The sequence below is a fragment of the Macrobrachium rosenbergii genome, chromosome 25 (genome assembly GCF_040412425.1).
Source record: "Macrobrachium rosenbergii isolate ZJJX-2024 chromosome 25, ASM4041242v1, whole genome shotgun sequence".
Lineage (NCBI taxonomy): Eukaryota > Metazoa > Arthropoda > Malacostraca > Decapoda > Palaemonidae > Macrobrachium > Macrobrachium rosenbergii.
The window spans coordinates 36,407,225-36,431,111 of NC_089765.1; the positions used below are offsets into that span (position 1 = coordinate 36,407,225).

The window sequence follows — 23,887 nt, forward strand, 5'->3', positions numbered from 1 at the left end:
CTCCCTTTACTATGATACACAGCAAAGAGGTCAGCACTGACTTATTTATTAATACCATCCTATGTCTGAAATTCTTCTCTGCACCTGTCACTGTTTTCACTCTAGTGTAATGATGAGTAACTTCACTATCTTTCTGGTTTTCATTATTTGTCTTAGTGCTCTGTTGAATGCCTTTTCAAAATCCACAAACATATGGCATAATCTCTTCTTTTGATGTACTTTTCCTTCAGCTGCTTCATTATAAGGATTGCTTTTGTTGCTGATCTCTCTGGCATGAAGTAAACTGATGATTACTGGTTTCACCAATTTTTCTTAGCCTTTCCTCCCACACCTTTACCAATGTTATCACAGTGTGCTACACCAGTCTTGTGTGTGTCAGTTCCACACAGCAATGCATACCATTTTCCTTTGTAAACCGTTACAGATCTTTTCCCAATCTCCTGGTCCTATATCATCCTTTCTGAGGTTTCATATATTCTAGTAAGCTCATGGATGACTGGCTCTCCAGCTGCTTGTTATTCCATACAATACTGGGCTTTCCTATTTTTCATCTTACTTTGGGGCCATTTTAACCTCTTCAGTTATGTTCTACATATGTTCCTCTATTTTGTCAATATCCTCCAATTCATGTTCATTTTCTTCATTCACAGAGTTTCCAAAGTACAGCCTCCACTGTTCCAGGAACTATTTTTTTTTAAAATTCGTAATTCCTCCTTTATAATCTTTTGCATAAACTAAGCCTTTACATCTTTTCTGTTGTTCTTCAGCCATCTACCATCACGAACATAATTTTTTTCTGTCTTCTGTGTTGAAATTCCAACTCCTTTCCCTCCTAACTACTCTGCCCTTGCCACCTGTCTTTTGGCCTCCCTCCTCTTTCTCATGATCTCTATCCTCTTCCCTGATTGTCCTCTACCAAAGCTTGAAGGCTCTCTTCTTTTTAACAATCTTTGCAAATCTTGAATTCATCACTATGCCTCTCTCCAAAGTCACCCTGCATATTTCCTCTGTCGCCTTTTGTATGCTGATTTGATCTTACTACATTTATGAATTTGGTCTGATCATCTGAGACTGGGAACCTCAATCCTTGACTTCATCTAAGCAAGGCATCCTTAAAATCAGCTTCATCTGTTCCTATATGGCCATTTAGCTTCCTCCTAGCATTATCCCATCTGATTGCAGCACTTATCAAAAATTCTTCTGGTTTTCCTTTATCTACTTTACTGCCTTGACATACAAAACATCAGTGTTTCTTCTTGTCAGCTTTTCCACCACTATCTACTGTTGATCTATAGTAATCATTTTTAATGAGATAGCCTTGCTTCTATCTTCCATGCAGATTCTTTGCAACTCAAGCCTACTTAAAGGCTGCTGGGTTTCTTTTGAAAACTCACTCTTAATTTTAGAGCTGCTATCCTTTTACAAGTTCCATATGCCTTTAATAAACTCAACCCACCCACTTTTCTCTGGGCCTGGGACTGGCTATTGATTGGTCATAACTCACTGAGTATTATAACCCACATTATGGGAATTTTGACAAAGATGAAAAAAAGTTCTTTGATCAGTTAAGTAAAAAAAGGGAATTTAAGGCAAACGAATGTAAAGAATTAACATAACCTCAGTAATAATGGCTACAAAAGCAGAACCCTTGAGGATGCAGTGAACACAAAAAGAACCACAAAGAATAATTCTGATTGCACCTGAAAGTCCTGAGGATTGTCCACACATACAGTACTAAGTGACTACCATTCTTCTTCTTGGTTCACACCAGGACTGAAGATCCAAGACTATTCACGGCAAATGAAAAAGCTAATTAAAAGAAATGGGTGTGTGGTAAAACAAGAATACCATACTTCAATTGATGAGCTTCATATTTATATAGTATGTAGAACCTGTTAATGTTTATGTTCATAAGCACAAAAAAACTATCACAGAAACCTTGTGAGTAACTTTAATATGACATTGAAAAAAAAGGCCAGAATATATTAAGTATACTTTAAACTGTACCAATTAAAAATTTTTTGAATACTTATACCTTATTAAGTAATTCAACCAGTCCACTGAGCTAATTTATTTAGCTCAGGAGGCCAAAAATACTTAATGTTAAGGAAAGCTATGCCCCTTAAAAGTAGTCATGTGCTACAAAGGCACAAAGCAAAAAGCAACAAAGCTACAATCAGGAAGCTTCTGAGATCATCTCTCTAAATACTACAATACTCAACACAGGCACACATCAAATCAAATGCTGTAGTATATATGTGTATTTATGTACAAAGTAACCTCTTCCAGGAAGTAAGGAAAGACTGAATAATTTATGAACACTAAAACTTTAAATACATCACAATAACAACATACTATTGCTAACTAAATCCAGTGTACGTGTCACAAGCACAACACACTGAACAGTGCCTGACAAAAATATTTTTTAGACGAAACGAAGATATTCCAGTTTAACTGCACATAAATACTGATTTTAAGAGGGTGGTCTATGGATGATACTAAGCTTTTTAATACTAGAGCAGGAGAGAACAAAGGATGTGCATACCTGTGGGGGGAAGCAGGAGATCGCGGGGGGCTGGGATTGTGGGTGTGCACGGCAGTGAAACTGTGCCTCTTCTCCCGCTGGTGCCGCGTGTTAGGCCCCCGCAGGAGAGGGGCCACAGCTGTAGGTGGAGCTTGCGAAGGGGATGGGGAGAGGCCAATGTTAGGAGAAGATGCGTGGTTAGAGGTAGGGGAAGGTAAGGATGGGTCAGGGCTAGTTACTGCAGAAGAGGATGAGGAGGATGTTGATTCTGTGTGAGGGGCAGGAGCAGCTTGCGCTGAGGGAAGGCCACTCCCACCACCCTCACTAAGTATAAGGGGTGAAGGGGGCTCACCCTCCAAGCTGGTGGGTGTCGGAGGAGCAACACGTGAAGGGCCCTGCTGTGCACTGAAATACAGTAAGACATTAAGTCTAGACACTAACTGTATTAGATAGCCAATATACAGTACAAAGTACAGTGGTTAGGTTAACGTTACATAGTCTAGCAGGTTTTACTTTTAGGCTTGTATTAAGATATTAGTAACAATTTACAATCATTCAAACATCTTCAAGGCCAAAAAAGCTTTTTCAGTACAGCTCATTCTCTAATACAAGGATCATTCTATTGGCATCAAACAAGATTTGGTTTAAGCAGACAGTTACATCTATCTCACCAGGCCAAAGCCGTAACATCAGCTTTATAACAGCAAATAACAATCATTTATTGAAAGCACATTCATTCTAAAGATGTCCGACCAGACACAAACCTTCATCTCATCAATGCAAACAGAATGCCTGTATACGTTCAATTTTGCTTTCCTGACTATAACAACATGGCTCTTCTGACAACCAACAAGTAATGATAAAGGACTTCAATTCTAATAACATTGCTACAGGAAAATTCTCTATTAATACTAGTCAAAATATATGTATTTTATGTTTTTCTTGAGTCATGTGTAAGTTGGCAACTCATTCTAACTTATTTTCAATGTTCTAAATCAGTTTGAAACTGTTTATGAACAACAAAATTACTTTACTTTACTCATCATGATTTCATGCTGCAAATTTCCGCCATGACAATACAGCCCTGGTGTCCAGACAATTTTTGGCCAAAAGAAACAAGGCCTTAATACCAAAGAAAAACTATATACACAGACATCTACACAATAAATTCTATACATCAAGCACTTACCCTACACACACAATACCTTGTATTCACATCACCACATGATCATATGACAAAAATGCTGTGATCTTATAATTTTTTCTGTTTTGATGTATAAGCTACCTGGACCTTGCTATTACTGATACCGTTTTTAAATTGGTTAGTTACTCAAAAATACTGTTTACAAAACTTTTGTGACTACTTATATATAGATAACACCAACAACGTAGTAGAAAAATCTCACAGCGTACTGAAAACCTAGTCAGTGGTGGTTGCTATCTGCACAGCAACCATCAATGACTAGAGTTGGGCAGTATAAATAAAAGGAGAGTAAAAACAGTATTTTCCAAAACAGCAAGTAATACCAGCAACCCATTGACTAATGGTGCTGAGGAGAGAAAACACTGCCTCCTCCTGGTTTCCACTATTTTCTAGTAATCATATGTTGCTTCTACAACTGCACATTTAACACCATAAACATCCAAACCTTCAGCAAGTGCCTTTGTAATCTGTGCTGTAATTCATTATTGCTACTGCAATGTTGTGTTTATGAGCTATAGGCCATAAAAATGAAAACTGATGAACTTACTTAGAAACAGCAGTTACTGGACAAGATGTAATTCAGTTGCTTTGCAAATGAAAGGTTGTGCAGGAAGAAACCAAATTATCCACATAAAGATTATATAAACCTAAAGCAAAATTTCAAGAACTCATCCAAATTAAAAACATAACATTAACCAATATCCTTTGCCAAGTCAGTTTCTACTTTTGAGGCAGCCTCAAACTATAAACAAAAGGAGGTTGACCCCTAAATTGATGCCCCTACCTTTAAAAAATCCTGATGATGAAAAGCTGGTAAAAGCATCAACAGACAATGAGAGTGAGGTTACACATTCACTACACCACTGGTCTCTGGATCAAGTTTGACAAGTACTTTCATGGGTGACCAGGCAGCATGCTACTTTTACCCCTTGTTTCTACACTGGTGAAATTTGCCACCATTGGGCCTGAGAAGCAGACTGAGTGTAACCCTCCTCTGGTAGCTCGGTGGTATTGACAACACCTTTCTACAGTGTTGGTCCAAAGTTCATTTCCTGCTTAATTCCTTGATGGGTTTTCACTGTGCAGGACATGGTTGTCCCTGTGAGGTGAGGATGGAGGCTTTTGGGGAGCATAAAGGTCTACCACCTAAACTGGCAGTAGCCATATGAACTGCAATACTGTATACTATTGCAATTTTGTATTTACCAAATATTGCATTATACCCAATCTGAAGTTCAAGTCCATTGCTTTGCTTTCCCTGGCCTTATGTGGTGGGAGGAAAGGGAGTTTGAGCACCTGATCATATGATTATATATTTGGTCTCTGGGATATTGTGCAGATCATTCAAAGGAATGATCTGTCCCTTGCCTCTGGTGCTAAACAGCAACCTTTAAAGACAGTGGACAAATAAAGAACTGCTAGCTCAACAAACTCGACTATTATTAAAGACGAATCAGATAGTTGCTCAACAGAGGAATTCCCTATTCTACCTGCTGAAATACAGCACCTTCTCATTAAGATTGATAATAAAGATGTGTGTGAACAAGCTGTCTTTTTCAAAGGCACATGTAGGCTAATTTGTCATTTAGTTAGCCTAGGCCTAATCAAACTGAGGTTAAGCCAAACTAGAATTAATATAATGTCTGATAGTAAGGATATCAGTCCTATAAAACTGAAAACTAACTGGAAACATGTTTTACAGGAGCAGGTTTGAGCTGAGAGTACAACAGACCAAGCCATTTGGGCACTTAAAGACAAAAGTTTCTATTTCATTCCCAGCTAGTTGTGAACCTGGACACTAGGAGGAGACCTAAATGACCTTACAGGTTTTGAGTATGTGATGCAAGAATATAGCTTGGGAGGCAGAAATAGGAGAGGACAAGCAGTTCTGGAATTGAACCAAAGCCACAGACTGAAACCGATAAACAAAATATTTAACAACCCAAGAAAGAAGTTAACATACAAAAGTAGAGATGCTGTAACAGGGTGATTTTATTTTGAGGAGTACTGTATATACAGTATCAAAGAAAAGAACTGCATTGTTATATACACTGAGGCATGCTTAACACAATAATTATTGGTGATATGATAGCGAAGGTCAGAAAGAATATTAAAAAGGGTGAAAATAATAAAAACATGTAAACTGAATCAAAAAAGGTACCATGGAAAGTTTCTACAAATATAGCATCAGAAAAGTGGTAGGAAGACACCACTAAAGTCTTACAAATGCTACCAGTAAAAGCATGCAGTATGACATCACAGAAAGGTTATAAGCAATAGAATATAGTGACGCCGCCCCCCACCCCCCCTTTTACACGTTTCACATATCCACGTTTCATTTTGTTGCAGATTTTTGTGGAACACATCATTCACTTGTCCATGGGGGAATTTCACTAATTTGCAGATTTTCTTTGGGCTGTATCTCTAAAATTATCATTAATTTGCTTTTTTCGTAGAACCAACACTATCTATTCACTAATTACTGTATTTTTTCATTAAAATATATGTATACTGAGGAGAGAGAGAGAGAGAGAGAGAGAGAGAGAGAGAGAGAGAGAGAGAGAGAGAGAGAGAGAGAGAGAGAGAGCGCTGTGGTTTTTACACTGAAGTCAAAGCACAGCATAAATGGATTCTGTAAGTGAAATAACGTTTCACTGATGTTTTGCTGTTGTTTTATTAAAGAATATGTATAAGGATTCTGTAAGTGAAATAACGTTTCACTGATGTTTTGCTGTTGTTTTATTAATTGAGAGAGAGAGAGAGAGAGAGAGAGAGAGAGAGAGAGAGAGAGAGAGAGAGAGAGACTGTGGTTTTTACATTGAAGTCTAAGCATAGTATAAATGGATTCTGTAAGTGAAATAATGTTTCATTGATATTTTGGTGTTTTCATTCATTAATGTATATGTATACTGTTTGAGAGAGAGAGAGAGAGAGAGAGAGAGAGAGAGAGAGAGAGAGAGAGAGAGAGAGAGAGAGAGAGAGAGAGAGAGAGAGAGAGAGAGAGAGAGAAACTTTAGTGTTTATACATCAAAGCACAGTACAGTACTAACTTACTGGGGACGAGAATTCAAATGCATTTATACTGTACTTTAGCTGAGATGAGAATGTTCAGAGTTGCCTACATATGAAATTCAGATTTTAAATATTTTAACGGTGATTAGAGATGAAACATTAACAGTGATAAAATATTCTCTTGTGTACTGTTATAATATGTGTGACAATCATAGTAAACTAAACTTGTCATGAAATACGGTATAATAAATCAAAGCTCAAAATATGGCAATGCTACCTCCATGATCTGTCATGAACTTGCTGGATTTATTTTTATGTTTATGGTACAGTAAACGATATTATTTTCATTAAAGGATATGTGTAGTACAGTGCTGATATATATATATATAGAGAGAGAGAGAGAGAGAGAGAGAGAGAGAGAGAGAGAGAGAGAGAGAGAGAGAGAGAGAGAGAGAGAGAGAGAGAGAGAGAGAGAGAGAGAGAGAGAGAGAGAGAGAGAGAGATTATACGTCATCACAGAAAAATAGCTATATTAGTGGAGCCTGGAGGTTTTGAGTTGCTTATGTATGAAATTCAGATTTTAAATATCTTTATGGTGATTAGATCAATATGTATAAAGGGATTCTGTAAGTGAAATTACGTGTTAATAGATATTTTGCAGTGTTTTCTCATTAAAGTATATGTATACTGAGAGAGGGAGAGAGAGAGAGAGAGAATGACGGTGTAAGAACTTTTTAATAACTTTATGAGAGATGATGAGGAATAACCACAAAATGATGTAAACCAAGAACTTACTGTAGGAAACAATTTTTTTCCTCATAAATGTATTTGTATGTAATCTCGAAAATATTAACATGACGTAACAAACCTAGCATTCTGTTTGGAGGTATGTATCCCATCGTTCTAACCTACCCATATATTTTAGATATGCTCTATACAGTAGTACTATCCTCAAATATGTACTTATACAGTAAATGTAATTTCAAAATCTTCTTACAACACAGGAAAATATCAATATACGTAAAATGTATGCCCAGTGCATTACAGTATACTCAGAACAATGTGCAAATTACACACACCAAAGAAAACTTGTGTCTGAATGATATGGGACACTTAAGATTAACAGTTGCAATATGACTTTGAAATTATATTAGGGTGTTCTGGGATGATAGTTTGAGGTATACAGTATTTTTGTTTGAACTGTCAGTTTTGGCAATGAACTGTTAAAACAGACAGTTACAAGCATTTTAGGGATGTATATAGCCTACTTAAGAGCAACAGTAGTAGGAGAGTACTGTAATGTAAGGTTACTTTGGGTGTTTTTGGATGATGGCTTGGGGTGTATTTTTTTAAATATTAAACTGTTTTAGTATGATAATTTACAGTATATTTTTGTTTGAACTATCACATTAAGCAGTGAAATATTAAAATAGGCAGTTATAAGCATTTTAGTTTAAGGGATACAAGGTATTTGGTAGTTATAAGCCAGTTAAAAACATTTTTAGAGGGGATTTTTGCATTTCTGCAGATTTTGCACTTTGAGGTAGGTTCTGGAACCTATCCCCGCATTAAAATGGGGACGCACTGTACAATGTGAAATCTCAATGTAGAAAGGGCAACTGAAAAGAAAATGAAAGCCTTCAAGCTCTGGCACAAGACAGACAGTCAAAAGAAAAGAGATGAATACTGTACAAGCAGAAGAGGAAGAGACTAAAAAGTTGGTGGTATAGGTAAATAGAATAAGTTTGTAGGGATGGAATCAGAACTGCAACATAGAGAAGGGAAAGGAAACTATATACACAGTAGTAAATTGGCTGAGGAAAGATGTACAATGGGCTATGTACTGTATATAAAAGATGATACTGGAGAAAATGAAAGATACTGGAGTGCTTGAGGCAGTACTGTACAGTATTTTAAAAATCATCTGAATGAAGAAAATGAACATGAACTCAAGGATATTAGTATCACAGAAGGACCAACAAACAATAAAACACCTGTAAAGTTTAAAAAGTCCCCAGGGAGGTGAAAATGGAAAAGTCCCTTATCCATCCATAATGACAAGTAATTTAATGGAATCACTAAAAGAACCAGTCAACCATGAGCTTACCCAAGTACTGTATACACAATAGGATCAAAATAGTGGGAGGATACCCTTACAGTAATTATACAGTACAGTATAAAGGAAAAGGGATGTCCTGCAAACTGAGAAGAGAGGATTGAAAATAATGTAAGCAAAACACAGCTTTTGGTAACTGGAAAGGAAGCAGCAAGTTGTGTTGAATGTGACAAACAGTGTCACAAGAAAAGCCAAGGATTGCAAGACATACATGTAAGTAAAAGTAAGTATACCTTAGTTTTACCAGACCACTGAGCTGATTAACAGCTCTCCTAGGGCTGGATGTAAGAAATTATCAGTGTTCAAAATGAGTAAGAATAGTAAATGGGGAAGAGAAGGTAGTGGGAAACCAAGCTGTTGGGGAAGTCTTAGAATGTCTGTTATACTGGACTGTTATGCATGGACTGAAAAAGAAAAAAGAGGAAGAAAGAAGAAGAAGAGATAGCTGAAGCATGGATAAAATGGAAAATGATAGCTAGATTTCTGATAAATAAAAATATACCTTAGGAACAAAGAACAAAGATTTATGATAGTTACATAAGGTCAGTGCTATTCTACGTACCAGGAACATGGGCAATGCCAGTGAAAATGAAGATTTTGAAAAGGTGTGACTCCAGATTGTAAAGGTATTTAACCAGAGTGCAGTGAGAAGACCATATTGCAAACGCAGATTTAGCACTAACTCTGTACCCCTTGCATCCAGATATGATCCTCTGAGGCATAATAGTAGATACTGGGTTTGATCCGGATATGTTCGTATAAGAACCATTATTTCAAGCCATGCTATTTGAATGAATTTTGCGGGAAAACTCTTATGCCAGCACTCATGCCTCAGCTCAGTGATACAAGGAAGAATGGTCTTCCACGATATTTCATGGGGAAGGTAATACATATCCCTGTCCCAGTATATCTTGTACTGTATATATTTCCCCATAAATATACTCAGGTATTGTTGCTGGTTTTAGTTCTTATCTTTTACAATATTATGAGCGTTGTAATTGTAATTTTGTCAAATAAAGTCCAAAAAATATTAGAAAGAACATCTGTAACTCTAAAAGGTACTACATCTCCCCATCCATTACAACTTGTATATATTTGTCCATAAATATACTCAGGGAATGTTCCTGGTTTTAGTTCTTATCTCTATGATATTATGTAAGCTGTAATTGTAATTTTGTAAAATAAAGTACAAAAAAATATTAGAAAAAACATGTGTAACTTACTAAAAATTAACTGGTATTTTTACGAGTGTCTTGCAATGAGGCCCCTCATAGGGTTGGAAATATTCACTTTCAACTTCCTGTGGAAGGTATAGAATTTTTTTTTATACCATGTGCATTTGCATATCTTCCTCTTTCCACAGATTTTTTTTTTAATTGGCCAACCTTAAGTTTGGCCAGTCTTGGGGTTTTGTTAATGTATATTTAGCCAAGCCTGTAAGCATTGAAGACAGAGTTGGTTTGGAAATATGACGAAAAATTATGAATAAAAGCAGTACTGTAGATATGAAAGTAATAGGAAGAAAACATGTATGAAAACTCAAGAAATCACAGAAAAAGAGAACAGATACAGATCTAGACCTGACTGAAGTGGTGAAAACTCACTGCATGTCTAATCCATAAAGGGAAAAGATGATGTCAACATGTTTATGATGATGATACTAAATCTTCTTGAAGAACTGTTTGTTGGCCAGCCAGAAAAGAATTACTGTATTATCATCTGTCCAAAAAGGCAGAAACTAAATGGGTGCTACATACAGTAAGCTTCAGTAAGAATGCTGCTATTCCCTAAACTATTAAATGAAGTTCCAGTCTTTAAGTATTACCACTGGCCATACCCTGGACACCAGGTTTTAAAAAATCTTATCCCTCTATCAAGAAAGGAATCAGAATTTTGAACTTCTCAGGAACCTATGGAAAAAAATTCTGCATTTTAACAAGTCATAATTTCATAAAGCAGTTTACAGCATAGTTTACCAATATCATATGTGTTAGATTTCTACAATAAAAATTTTTACAGTTATTATTAAGACCAGTGTGAATATTACTGCACATGAATTGGGCATCACAATTATCTTTTTAAATTCAAATGCTACTTATACAATATTGTGGTAAAGAATCATCTAATCTTGGAAAAATCAATAAACTGCATATATATATATTTTTCTGTAAAATGCTTTTCATAAAATCCCAATCCTTATAATTAGTCCTTTCCTGTACATAAAATTGTCTCAAGGCATTCAGTCCCTCTTCAACAGAAAGGAACAAAACTGCAATCACAGTGATTACAAGGGAGGATTCCAGGGTTCTAAGCAGCTAAAAGCTATTATCCATGTCAACTGATCCATGAACTGCAAGAAATCAGTGGGATGGGGAGAAAGGAACTTAGACTATATATTTGATGAGTTTGGATGAAAAGTGAATTAGGTTTTTAAAAAATTATAGTTTTTTCTTAAACCCCTTACCTATAATTAGCTGGAGTCTCGATTAAAATAAGGACTGAGCTGCTAATAACTGCAGTAGACTTGATTAACAGAGACCTGCAGGATCCACATGAAAGCTCCTTGGAAAAGAATTAACCACTGGACACCTTGTCTCACAAATACATACAGGGAGCTGTGTTCATGAGACAGAGACCCTGATAGGTCTAAGAAACTTTCACACCAATACAGGCAGTCCCTGGTTATCGGCGGGGTTCCGTTTCTGAGGGTGTGATGATAACTGAAAATCGCCGCTAACCGAAAATCGGCAATTTTCGGAGTTTTTCAGCGATTTTTGTGGCTTAAAGGCACCGAAAAGCACCAATTTTCAGTTATCAGCGCCTCTGTTAGGTATGTATTGGCACCAATACCCAATTATCGGCATCGATAAGCGGAAATCGGCGATTTTCGGCGCCGAAAACTGCCGATTTTCGTCACTAGACAAGCTTCATAAAGCCGGATCACTGTTAACCGAGCCCGCCAATAACCAGGGACTGCCTGTATTAACTTTCTGGTCATGTCTGGCTTCCTCATATGAGTCCTCTTATTTTGCACCATGATATTTAAACAAAATCTGATGGGAAAAATTTGTCTTGAAAGGGCCATAAATAACTATCTGGCAGCTTACCAAGCCTTAGTTCTCTGCATGGGAAGAATATTAATTGTTAATAAGTAATCTTGTTAATCAAGGAACTCCCACCCAGTTCATTTCTCAACAATTCAAGCCTCAGATTCTGACCACTTTTGAGTTAGGGGTTACTTGATGATGAAGATGATGATCCAATCTATCAAGAGAATATAGTAAACCCCAGATTTACATTCTCACAATTCCCAGGCTAAACGTTTCGCGGAATTTTCTGTGGAACCTATCTATAAATTATTCATGGGAAAACTCACCCATTCGTAGATTTTTTCATAGAGCAATATTCTGTATTTTCATGTTTTTGTGACTAAATACTGTACTGTACAGTATGTACATATACATTTTATGACAGAATAATGAGTTACAGTACTAATTTTCAAATATTAATATTAAGATTAAATAATAACATTAAATAATAAAAATAACTTTTTCTCTCTCTTTCTCCCTTTCTTTCTTAGTTCTCTCTCTCTTACTGAGATAAGAGAATTTTTATGCATATGTAATATGTATATTTGTTTTGTATGATGAATAAATGATTTACTAATTCTCAAATATTAATATTAAAATGTAAAAACAGCAAAATATCAATTCATTAAAGAAATATAGTGAATTAGTAAGAATTTTAGTTCAATCCCTGATCTTTTTCTCTATCCAACTTAGGGGGAGGGATGAAGGCATAACTGTCATCATAAAAAAAAAGGGTTTGCACCTGGCCGAAGTCTCTCTCTCTTTCTCTCTCTCTCCCTTTCTCTTTCTACTAATCTAATTATGTTCTTTGTATTTCATATCTTCTTTCTATTCTCTCTCTCTCTCTCTCTCTCTCTCTCTCTCTCACTGAGACAGATTTTTTTGCATGTGTAACATATATGTTTATTTGTTTTGTATACTGTAGTTTCACAGATAAAGTGACATTATTTTGTTATTACTTTTTCATATTTTCTGTGCTATAATTACAGCATTTATGCATTTCTATAGTAAATTATGTATAATTTTAAAAGAAAGCATATCAATTTCCAATTTTCTCCGAAGCTTGAAGAAAGGGGGGCCATGATCTGTCAATTTATCTTGACATATTGACTGAGAAGGGTAGAAAATGTTGCCCACTTGGTAGTCAAATAGTATGTTGCCCATTTGGTGGTCAAATAAAATAGCTATAGGGGATATTGAAAAATCTCTCTCTCTCTCTCATGACAAAGGATACACAGAATGTGAGAGGTGGAATGTGAGAGGTGGATAGATAGACAGAAAGGGAGGTGGCCCCACGTTCGAATCTCCGACCGGCTAATGAAGAATAAGAGGAATTTATTTCTGGTGATAGAAATTCATTTCTCGCTATAATGTGGTTCGGATTCCACAATAAGCTGTAGGTCCCGTTGCTAGGTAACCAATTGGTTCTTAGCCACGTAAAATAAATCTAATCCTTCGGGTCAGCCCTAGGAGAGCTGTTAATCAGCTCAGTGGTCTGGTTAAACTTAGGTATACTTAAACAGAAAGGGAGAGTGGTTGATAGAATAGAAAGACTCTCTCTCTCTCTCTCTCTCTCTATTATTGGCTGAAAGGGTTAAGAAGTATGTACGTATATATTTTTTAGGGTAAAATGTTCAAGATGACTTTGAAATTATAATGATACCATTTCAAAGATTAATATAATAAACCCCCCTATTCGCAGGGGATGCATACCACAACCCCAAGTGAATAGTAAAACTCCGCAAATAGTTGACAACTCCCCCCCCTCTAAAAATGCTTCTAACTGCCTACTGTATCTTGAAAATTCAAATACTAAATGTATATCTTAAACTAGCATCCTACATCAAATATACCTCAAACGATTATTCTATTACTGTATTAATCTTTGGAATGATATTTTTACGTCAACTTAAACATTTTACCCTTAAAAATATATATGTACATGTACTTCTAACCCTTCCAGCCAATAACAGAGAGAGAGAGAGAGAGAGAGAGAGAGAGAGAGAGAGAGAGAGAGAGAGAGAGAGAGAGAGAGAGAGAGAGAGAGAGAAATCTTTCAACCACTCAACTATCTATCTATCTCTCATATTCTGAGTATCCTTTGGCATGAGAGAGAGAGAGAGAGAGAGAGAGAGAGAGAGAGAGAGAGAGAGAGAGAGAGAGAGAGAGAGAGAGAGAGAGAGAGAGAGAGAGAGAGAGAGAGAAATTTTTCAGTATCCTCTGTAGCAGTATTTTGACCACCAAGTGGGCAACTTATTTGACTGTAAGTGGGCAACAATTCCTCCCCTTCGTGGTCAATATGTCAAGATAATTGACAGATTACACCTCCTCCTCGCTCCATGCTTTCAGAAAAGACTGGGAATCGATATGTTTTCTTTTACAATTATACATAATTTACTATACAAATGCATGAATGTTGTAATTATAGCATAGCAAATATGAAAAAATCAATAACAAAGTAACATTAACATCGTTTATCTGTAAAACTACAGTATACAAAACAAATAAATGTGTATGTTACATATGCATAAAAAATCTATCTCAGTGAGAGAGAGAGAGAGAGAGAGAGAGAGAGAGAGAGAGAGAGAGAGAGAGAGAGAGAGAGAGAGAGAGAGAGAGAGAGAGAGAACATAATCTAGATTAGTAGATGAGAGAGAGACTCTTCGACCAGGTGCTAACCCTTTTTTTTTAAGATGACAGTTACAGGGACTGAACTAAAATCTTACTAATTCACTATATTTTCTTTAATGAACTGATATTTTGCTGCATTTACATTATTGATATTTGAGAATTAACAAATCATTTATTCATCATACAAAACAAACATGCATATTGCATATGCATAAAAATTCCTTCATCTCACAGAGAGAAAAAGTAAAAGTAAGTATACCTTAGTTTTACCAGAAACTGAGCTGATTAACAGCTCTCCTAGGGCTGGCCCGAAGGATTACACTTATTTTACGTGGCTAAGAACCAATTGGTTACTTAGCAACGGGACCTACAGCTTATTGTGGAATCCAAACCACAGTATAGCGAGAAATGAATTTCTATCACCAGAAGAGAGAGAGAGAGAGAGAGAGAGAGAGAGAGAGAGAGAGAGAGAGAGAGAGAGAGAATGATTATTTTCATTATTAATGTTTTCCACAAATTGAGAGAATGCGAATCTGGGGATTTACTGTACAGTAACAGGCTAACAGTTTAAGGTATATTTGATGTAGGATGCTAGTTTAAGGTATACGTTTGGTATTTGAACTTTCAAGATAAGCAGTTATGAGCATTTTTAGAAGGGGGTATTAACTATCTATGGATTTTAACCATTCGCGGGGGTTGTGGTACGCATCCCCAGCGAATATGGGGGGTTTACTGTATGGTGATGCTGAGAGTGATACAAGTGTGCATTATGACTGAGGACAAGGTAGTTTTTTAGAAGTAAGTCTTTTTGCCAATGTGACATTTGTAGTGCATGCTGACAAAGAGGCCAGATCCTGAGCCAAAACTTTCCAAGCCAGCAATTTCTCCACTTACCATCAGCAGAGCACTACATGTTCAACTCATGGTAAATGCAAAAAAATGTTTAGGTTAGTTTCATAACATTTTTGGGCATGTCAACCTCTTTCCACTGATTTTCATATGGAAACTGGCTGACCTTCAATTTGCATGGTTGGGAGATTAGCTTACTAAGTAATCTAGATTGTGAGGGTTGATTAATTTGTATTTCATCTAATCTTAAATTAATACATCTATCTATCACTTTAGACTTTTAAATGTCACTGGCTGGAAGGTCCTATATTACTACAGTGTGCTTCCAAGAGTGACTAATGTACCAGAGCACATCACATATCTAGCAAAAGTGGGAGTTTACATAGCAGAGAAAACAATACAGTGCTACCCCACTTTTTCACGCTTCATTTTGTTGCAGATTTTTGTGGAGCATATTTTCACTTCTCCATGGGAACTTTCACCAATTCGAAATTTTTTTCTATGGACCATACCTCTAAACTTATCACTAATTTGCTTTTTTTGTACAGCAACACTATTTATTCACTAATTACCCTACTGTACTTTTTCATATTGTGTTTGTGACTAAATACAGATTTTTATGATAAAAATGATTTAAGTGTACTTATACTGTAATATTGTACCTGTTGAGCTAATTCCAGGGTGGGCCCCAGAATGAGCATAACTGATTTTAGATTCTCTCTTTCTTTTTAAGGGTAATATAAGATGTATTTGAAATATTATAATCTGTAAAGTGTTTTTTGGATGACAGGGCATACTGTACAATATATAAAGTATTTCCTAATTATTTAATTTAACTTTCAAGTCTGCTTTTATTGAAATGCAAAAAGTTGTAATCATAGCATTGAAAAATAATTGACAAAGTTGTAAAGTCCCGTCAGTTTTTATGAACATCCCGCATCAGACATTATATGTTTATCACCATATTGTTTTAATGTTTTTCTTATCATGAACATGTAACTGATGCATCAGACATTATTGATCGCTATGTTTTCTGTATGAACCTGCCCTGTTTTTGTAGAGAATTAGTTTGACCTCAGGTCACCTGTAAATCTTTGTACCCGCGGTCTCTGCGAAGTACGCAGACATCTGCACCCCGCTTTATAAGCGGCTCACTTCATCAATAAACTAGCAGTACTAGTCTTCCTGGTCATTATTTTGCACCTCTCTCATAAAGTAACATCACGTTTATCTATAAAACTGTACTGTGCAAAACAAATAATTTATTTGTTTTGTACAATATAGTTTTATAGATAAATGTGATGTTACTTGTTATTCATTTTTTCATATTTTCCATGCTGTAATTACAACTTTTTGCATTTCAATAAAAGCAGACTTGAAAATAAAATTAAAATATTTAGCAAATACTTTATATATTGTACAATAAATCCCAAAACACTTTAGCAGTTACCCTTGAAGAGAGATCTGTTATGCTCATTCTGGGGCCCACCCCAAAATGAGCTTAACAGGTTAAATAGTACAGTATAAGTGCGCTGTAAATAATTTTTATCGTAAAAATCTGTATTTAGTCAAGAACACAATATGAAAAAATACAGTAATTAGTGAATAAACAGTGTTGCTCTATGAAAAAAAAAGCAAATTAGTGATAATTTTAATTGTTTTTACCAATGTACAAGGAAAACGAAACAACTTCAATACTATGAGAGAAAACGGCTATGCTTAAGTATACAGGGTAACTTGATTAGTTGTCAAATGTTCTGTAAGACAGATTTATTTAGTTTGTATTTATTTAATTTGTATTAAAGATTTAATTTGTATTAAAAATTTTATAGATATTTTGCTGTTTACATTATTAACCCTTAAACGCCGACTGGATGTATCACGCCGACTTTTGTCTGTTGGGTGCCAAGTGGACGTGCTGTAATTACAAAAATTTCAACCTTCGGTCAACTTTGACTTGAAATGGTCGAAAAACGCAATTGTAAGCTAAAACTCTTAAATTCTAGTAATATTCAATCATTTACCTTCATTTTGCAACAAATTGGAAGTCTCTATATTTCGATTTATGGTGAATTTTTGAAAAAACTTGTTCCTTTACAATATGTTTTATATAAGCTGTTACATAAAGTTTTATATATGAAAATGTGCACACATTAAATACAGCAACATACAACCCATGGTTGTATTTTATCATTTGGAAATATTTTCACCACGATAACTGCCAAAATTTCAACCTTCGTCAACTTTGACTCGAAAAAAACGCAATTGTAAGCTAAAACTCTTACATTCTAGCAATATTCAATCATTTACCTTTTTTTGCAACAAATTGGAAGTCTCATATTTTGATTTATATGGTGAATTTTTAAAAATTTTTTCCTTACGCCCACGCCAAAATTCTTTTGTCACGCTGAGCTTTATATTAGTCGTTACATAAAGTTTTATATATGGAAATGTGCGCAATTTCATGTAGAATACAACAAAAATAACTCATGGTTGTAGCTTTATCAGTTTTGAAATATTTTCATATAAATCACGATAACTGCCAAAATTTCAACCTTCGTTTAACTCGCGCTATAAGCTAAAAAACTCACATTCTAGTAATATTCAATCATGTACCTTCATTTTGCAACAAACTGGAAGTCTCTAGCACAATATTTCGATTTATGGTGAATTTAAAAAAAAAAAAACTTGTTCCTTACGTCTGCATGTAAAGCATCTCAGAAATTCTTTCGTAAATAATGTTTGCATCGTTTACATTAGTCGTTACATAAAGTTTTATATATGAAAAATACAACAGAAAATAGCTCATGGTTGTATTATCAGTTTTGAAATAAATATAAATCAGTAACTGTTGCTCTATGAAAAAATGGTCGAAAAACGCAAATTAAGCTAAAACTCTTACATTCTAGTAATATTCAATCATTTAACTTTGTTTTTCTAGCACAATAATTTATGGTGAATTTTTGAAAAAAAACAAGGAAAACATCTCAGAAATTCTTTCAACGTTCAATGTTTGCATTTATATTAGTCTACATAAAGATGTATGAAAATGTGCGCAATTTCATGTACAATACAATGTAAAATAACTCATGGTTGTAGCTTTTATCAGTTTTGAAATATTTTCATATAAATCACGATATATAGAAAAATTCTACTTTCGTAACTTTAACTCAACCGAAATTAGTTGTCAAAACACTTACAGTCTAGTAATATTCAATCAATTAGCTTCATTTTTCAACAAACAAGACGACATGATTTAAAAAACATTTTTTAGTTTGCATCATTTTGTGATAATATTTTCTTTTGCTTTGAAATTTGTTATTAAAAATTTATTTAATTTAGTATTAAAGATTTATTTAATTTTTTTTATGGCGTAAATATTTCAATTTTATATATGATAATGATATTTTTTTCATTTCTGATGGTTGCTGTTTAATCTTAAAAACTTATTAAAAACTTTTTTCCGCTTCGGCGCTAACTCCCGAACGCCGCATACGTTTTTATATAGAGGCTTTTTTACAATTAGTAAATCACTGTTATAAGCATTTTAGGGGGTGCATATACTTAAGAGTAACAGTTGTAAAAGGGTAATCTAAGATGTTTAGGGATGATTGTTTGGGGTGCATTTTTATTTGAACTGATGTTATTTTAGGGTGATAATTTAAGGTATATATTTGTTTAAACTATTAAATTAGGCAGTGAACTTTTAAAATAGACAGTTATAAGCATTTTAGTTTAAGAGGTACAGGGTATTTAGCAGTTATAAGCATTTTTAGAGGGGATTTTGCATTTCCATGGATTTTGCATTTTCGTGGCGGGTTCTGGAACCTATCCCCGCAAAAAAAATGGGGGAGCACTGTAATTGATAAAAGAAAAGAAGGTTAAGGAGAAGATGAAAAAGCATCTACAGAATCACAAACCTCACTGTAAGTAGGAACTACCTGTCCTGCTGCTACTGTCAGATTCAAAGAGAACAAATCTGACCCCAGGTGCAGGAGCTTTGAGACCAAAGTCTGCCACATCCACATAAATGCTGTGAAACTGTCAACCACAAAACACAGTTCAAAACAGTTATACAAAGGTTATAAAAGATCTGATTTCATGAAAAACATCATGACTTGTACTGCTTTGCCATGAGTCATCCCTATAAGCCCTTAAAATGATTTATCTGAGCTAGAACAGAAAAGTATTCTCTGACACATCCCCTGGACAAGAGAAGACTGAAAGTACCTTCTGATAATCCCTAGGTTCTCTGGAGAAGGGGAGCAAATTCTCTACCCTTCATAGGAGACTTCTTGTCTCAAAACCAATGTAAAATGAATAAACAAGATGCATAAGTTCCTCCTCATGAAAAATCATCATATAACAAGGGAGAAAAGAATGACTTTTAAGGTTCAAGAACAGTGTTCTGACTGCAAGTAATTGGATCACAAAAAGCCTGTTACTCCATCTGTGGGTTTGAAGATTACTTTGAACATCAGAAATTCCAACAAAGATGGGAGATAGCCAGCAAACTATAAGTGATGTGACTCCTGGGCACTAGGGGCCATCAGGTTACTGCTGCCTCACTGCTGACTAAACTCAAGAAAAGTACACTTAAGAACCTTAAGAATATATATAGTAGCACTGGCTGCTCTACTCTCTGAAAAAATAAGTAAGACCAGTACTTACAAGGAAATCTGGCAAACCATCAGACAAGGGGTTGGAACCATCCAACTAGTTACATGTAATCCTTCTGGTCTACCACATTAGGGGAGAAAATAAGCTAATTATTACATCACGTAGTAGATAAAAATATGAACTTCAAGGGAAGGATTTAAGAAAAACTGTTAATCACCTCATCAAGTATGAACTAAATACACACATTGGTGTATAAGTGAATAACAGATATAATAAAGGTAACCTTGAATAAAGAATCACAAAGGCAAATCACCTGGGAACTATGTGAGAGCAGTACATGCAGCTACACATACAGACAAATTATCATAGTTTTAGCTGCCTGGGACCCTGGAATCTGCTCACATTTTCTTTTTATTTTTTAGAAGGACTGAAGTGTCTGGGATTATTTCAAATACACAAAAGAGTAATTATAAATACTGGATTTATGATAAATACTCTAAAGTGGTATAGGTTTTAAAAAATTACTTGATAAAATGTTCACTGTTTTCATAAGAAATTAAAAATACACATAATAATATGACCAATGGGTTGTTTATATAATATTTTAAATATCATTTAAATCAAATCAAAGTATATCCTGAACAATTTTTTAAAAAATTTTAAATCTTGAATATGACTTTTAATACCCAATCCAGAACAATAATTTTATAACTGTACCTTCAAAACTATTAGCTTTTAGTTTTTAAATATGCTATATTTTAACAGCACCTAAATTTTCAAAAAATATTTCTTACCATAAAACTGGATGTGGCTAAAAGTGAAGATCATGCAAGATTTTACTTGACAGACAATGGATATATAATAAGATAAAATTCTACAGTACCAACAAATATTTCATAAGGATTTTTATATTTTTCTATCAATGTTATAAATGATTATACAGTAAACAATATTGTTTCATGATTACACAAATCAATAAAAATTTTTACTATTTAAAAAATAAATGTACCTCTGTTTTGTAAATAAAATGATGATACAGATAAGTACTGCACTACTTTTCTCTCAGCAAGCACTGCAATTAATATTAAACTAAAACATTGGGCGTGCCACAAAACCTTGACTCTCATATAAAAACCTTGAACAACACAAGTGTGCTCAAGATAAACTCAAAGAAACCTTGCATAACAGGGCACCACGTTATTCTATAAGTTTCAAACTGACTACTGTATTTTAATCCTCTATCGCATGAACTTTACTAAGACTGATTTATGAAATTTAGGTGATCACATCAAGATTTACTAAACTGGAAACAATTCTTCATACAAACAGGAATTTAAATCTGTGAAACCAATAAATTTTGGATACATCTGCCAGGTACCTTCAGCATGATGCAGGGGAAAGAGATACAACCTACTATTGCAATGTGGTGAAGACATTCTAACCACCAAAAACTGATTTTAGTTCTAATGCTGTAACGAGAAAAGGATCAGAGGTAATATGGGACTATTAATCCTATCAACGTTAATTTTCAGTGTCAAACTCCACTTATGATACTTAGCTGGTTGGTTGGTTTAGATTAAGCTGTTTTATGTATGGAAGGGATCTTGTGCATATTAAGGTGGGGCACAAGTTTATTTATGTCTTAAAAGGTAAAGAGACCTTGTGTCAATCTCTGGACTCTCCCAACCAACACAGATGAAGCTTAGTCTTGCTATGTATCTTTTAATTTCATTTTTTATATAACACAGACAAGTAAGTTAAAATTCCATGTTCTTTGAAACAAAATATTGAGAATCTCTTCACAAATATGTGAAAAATTGAACACAAAAAGCCAAGAGGAAGAAAAATAGAGTAACGAGAGTAAACAACAAAAATCAACGCAGCTCAGGGCTAAAGGGAAAATGCATCATGAGCTGTGAAAAACACTGAAAATATAGCTAAATACAGAATGGTAACTGTTATTTTAACAGATTTAGATTTAAATACCTCTCAATCCAGCATAGGAATAAAATTTTGAAAATTAACTTTTTTCACTTTACAGAAAAAATTGACCTAACTATTCCCAGCCAGCTGAGATGCTGTGAATTCCCATGAGTGGGGAAATTTTGCTAAATTTTTTTTGAAGACTTTTATTTACACAAAAAATTCCAAATGCAATTGCATTAAGACTTGAAAGGGGAGGGGAAGGTAGGATCTTACATCCCTGTGTCATTCTACTGAAGGTCTTTATATTTTTTATTTGGGGAAAAAGTGTCAAATCACACAAGTTGGGGGAGAGGGGGTACAACTCAAACAGTTGTTGGAAGTTCTTGATGAATCCTATATATGTCTGGGATGTTTCTTATTTACAAGTCTCAAATACTGTACCACACTGAAACTGTTAGTGTTGTTCTTCTGAAAGTCACTGCAATGCTTTTAAAGAAATCAAAACTTGGAAAAAAAATTCTGGGGAACTTGAGCCTTTTCTCACAGGATCATTATGTACATTTACAGCAAGGAATCCTGCAGTGTTATGGGTCTTGGTCCTAGTTCCACCACTACTAGGTTGTTGTTATTGTCATGTTGAAAATTATTACTGCATCAACTGAGGTTAAAATACAATAGGTCTTTTCAAGCTTCCTAATTAATATTTTCTCACTGTTACTTACTTCAGTCTCCGAGTCACTATCCAATATTCGTTGTCGGAGAATGATACAAGCTTGAGGATTCCTCTCTCTTTGTTCTTCAAACCAAAAAATCCACACAGAACTGGACCAGGTCTCACAAACCTTAATTAAAAATGTATACTAAAATAAAGAGGTTAAGAGAGATTAGAAAACTACTACACCAGTGATACAGCATACAAGGAGGAAACCATCTACCTCTACCATAAAGCCAGATGGCAAAGCTAGTACCTAGAGGATGAGAGAGCCCTGAAGACTATCATTACCAACAATGTATACTTGACCAGCAACCCTGATGTGAACATAGTCAGCACAGCCTGGGAGAAATGTCTACATGTTCTACAGGAAATAATATCTTCAATTTACCTGATGGCCTAAACCTTCCACCTGGACCTTACTCTTACCTGAAATTTTTGTGCCTGCAAATTTCTCTATTAAAAGAATCCTCATAATGTTTATATACTTCTGCAACAATGAAGGAGTGAATATTGGACAGTTACTTCCAGACTGAAATAACACCGAAAAAATCCTAATTAAGAAGGCTATAAAGAACTACATAATACATTTGAACCTCAGCTGATGCATTAGTAATTTTCAACAGAACATGCTTAAAAGAGGGTCTCCTTCCAATCTATTAACCTGAATTATCATTAGCATTATTATTTTGGAAGACCCTCTCTCAAACCACCTCTACTAAACAAAATGGCCGTCTGGATGCCATTGAGTCTGTATTGTAGTTACTCAATCTCTTGAATGAGTTTCTTTGTAGCTGCAGGTAAATTATACAGCAGCTGTTCAAAGTTCATTTACTCCCTGACATTTCAGGTAGAGCTATCTACCATTTTTCAAAAGGCGAATGAAGCTGGGGGTCAACTATGCCATATTTATACCTGCAAGAAAGCTTACAAAATTTTTTGGAGGCTTTTGACTGGTTGTCAAAGCTAACTTTTACTCATGATACTGATTTTTTTTTTACTTTTTGGTATTTTTAAACATATGATAAATTTCAACTCTTTACCTTTAGAATAGCATGAAGTATAATGTCCCAAAGAATGATCAAAGAAAATTACTGTTAAGCATCTTCACTTAGTCAGTGAAGGGCACAGACAGATTTTGACCCTCCCTCAAATCCTCAGAAAGTTAAGACTCAAGAATCATGACCAGAGTAAGGTGGAATGA

General features: G+C 34.9%; 1 protein-coding gene across 14 annotated transcripts in view; it reads right to left on the reverse strand.

Annotated features, from left to right (window-relative positions):
- The window catches only part of POSH (Plenty of SH3s), a 235,756-nt gene that overhangs the window by 114,620 nt on the left and 97,249 nt on the right, over positions 1-23,887 (reverse strand). For 8 of the 14 annotated variants that reach the window (XM_067127343.1, XM_067127339.1, XM_067127341.1 and 5 more), the window contains exon 8: positions 2,546-2,929. The exons of the other annotated variants lie outside the window; for them this stretch is intronic. In XM_067127343.1, coding sequence (XP_066983444.1) covers positions 2,546-2,929 — 384 coding nt within the window. The remainder of the gene's footprint in view (positions 1-2,545; positions 2,930-23,887) is intronic. 14 annotated transcript variants of the gene reach the window in all.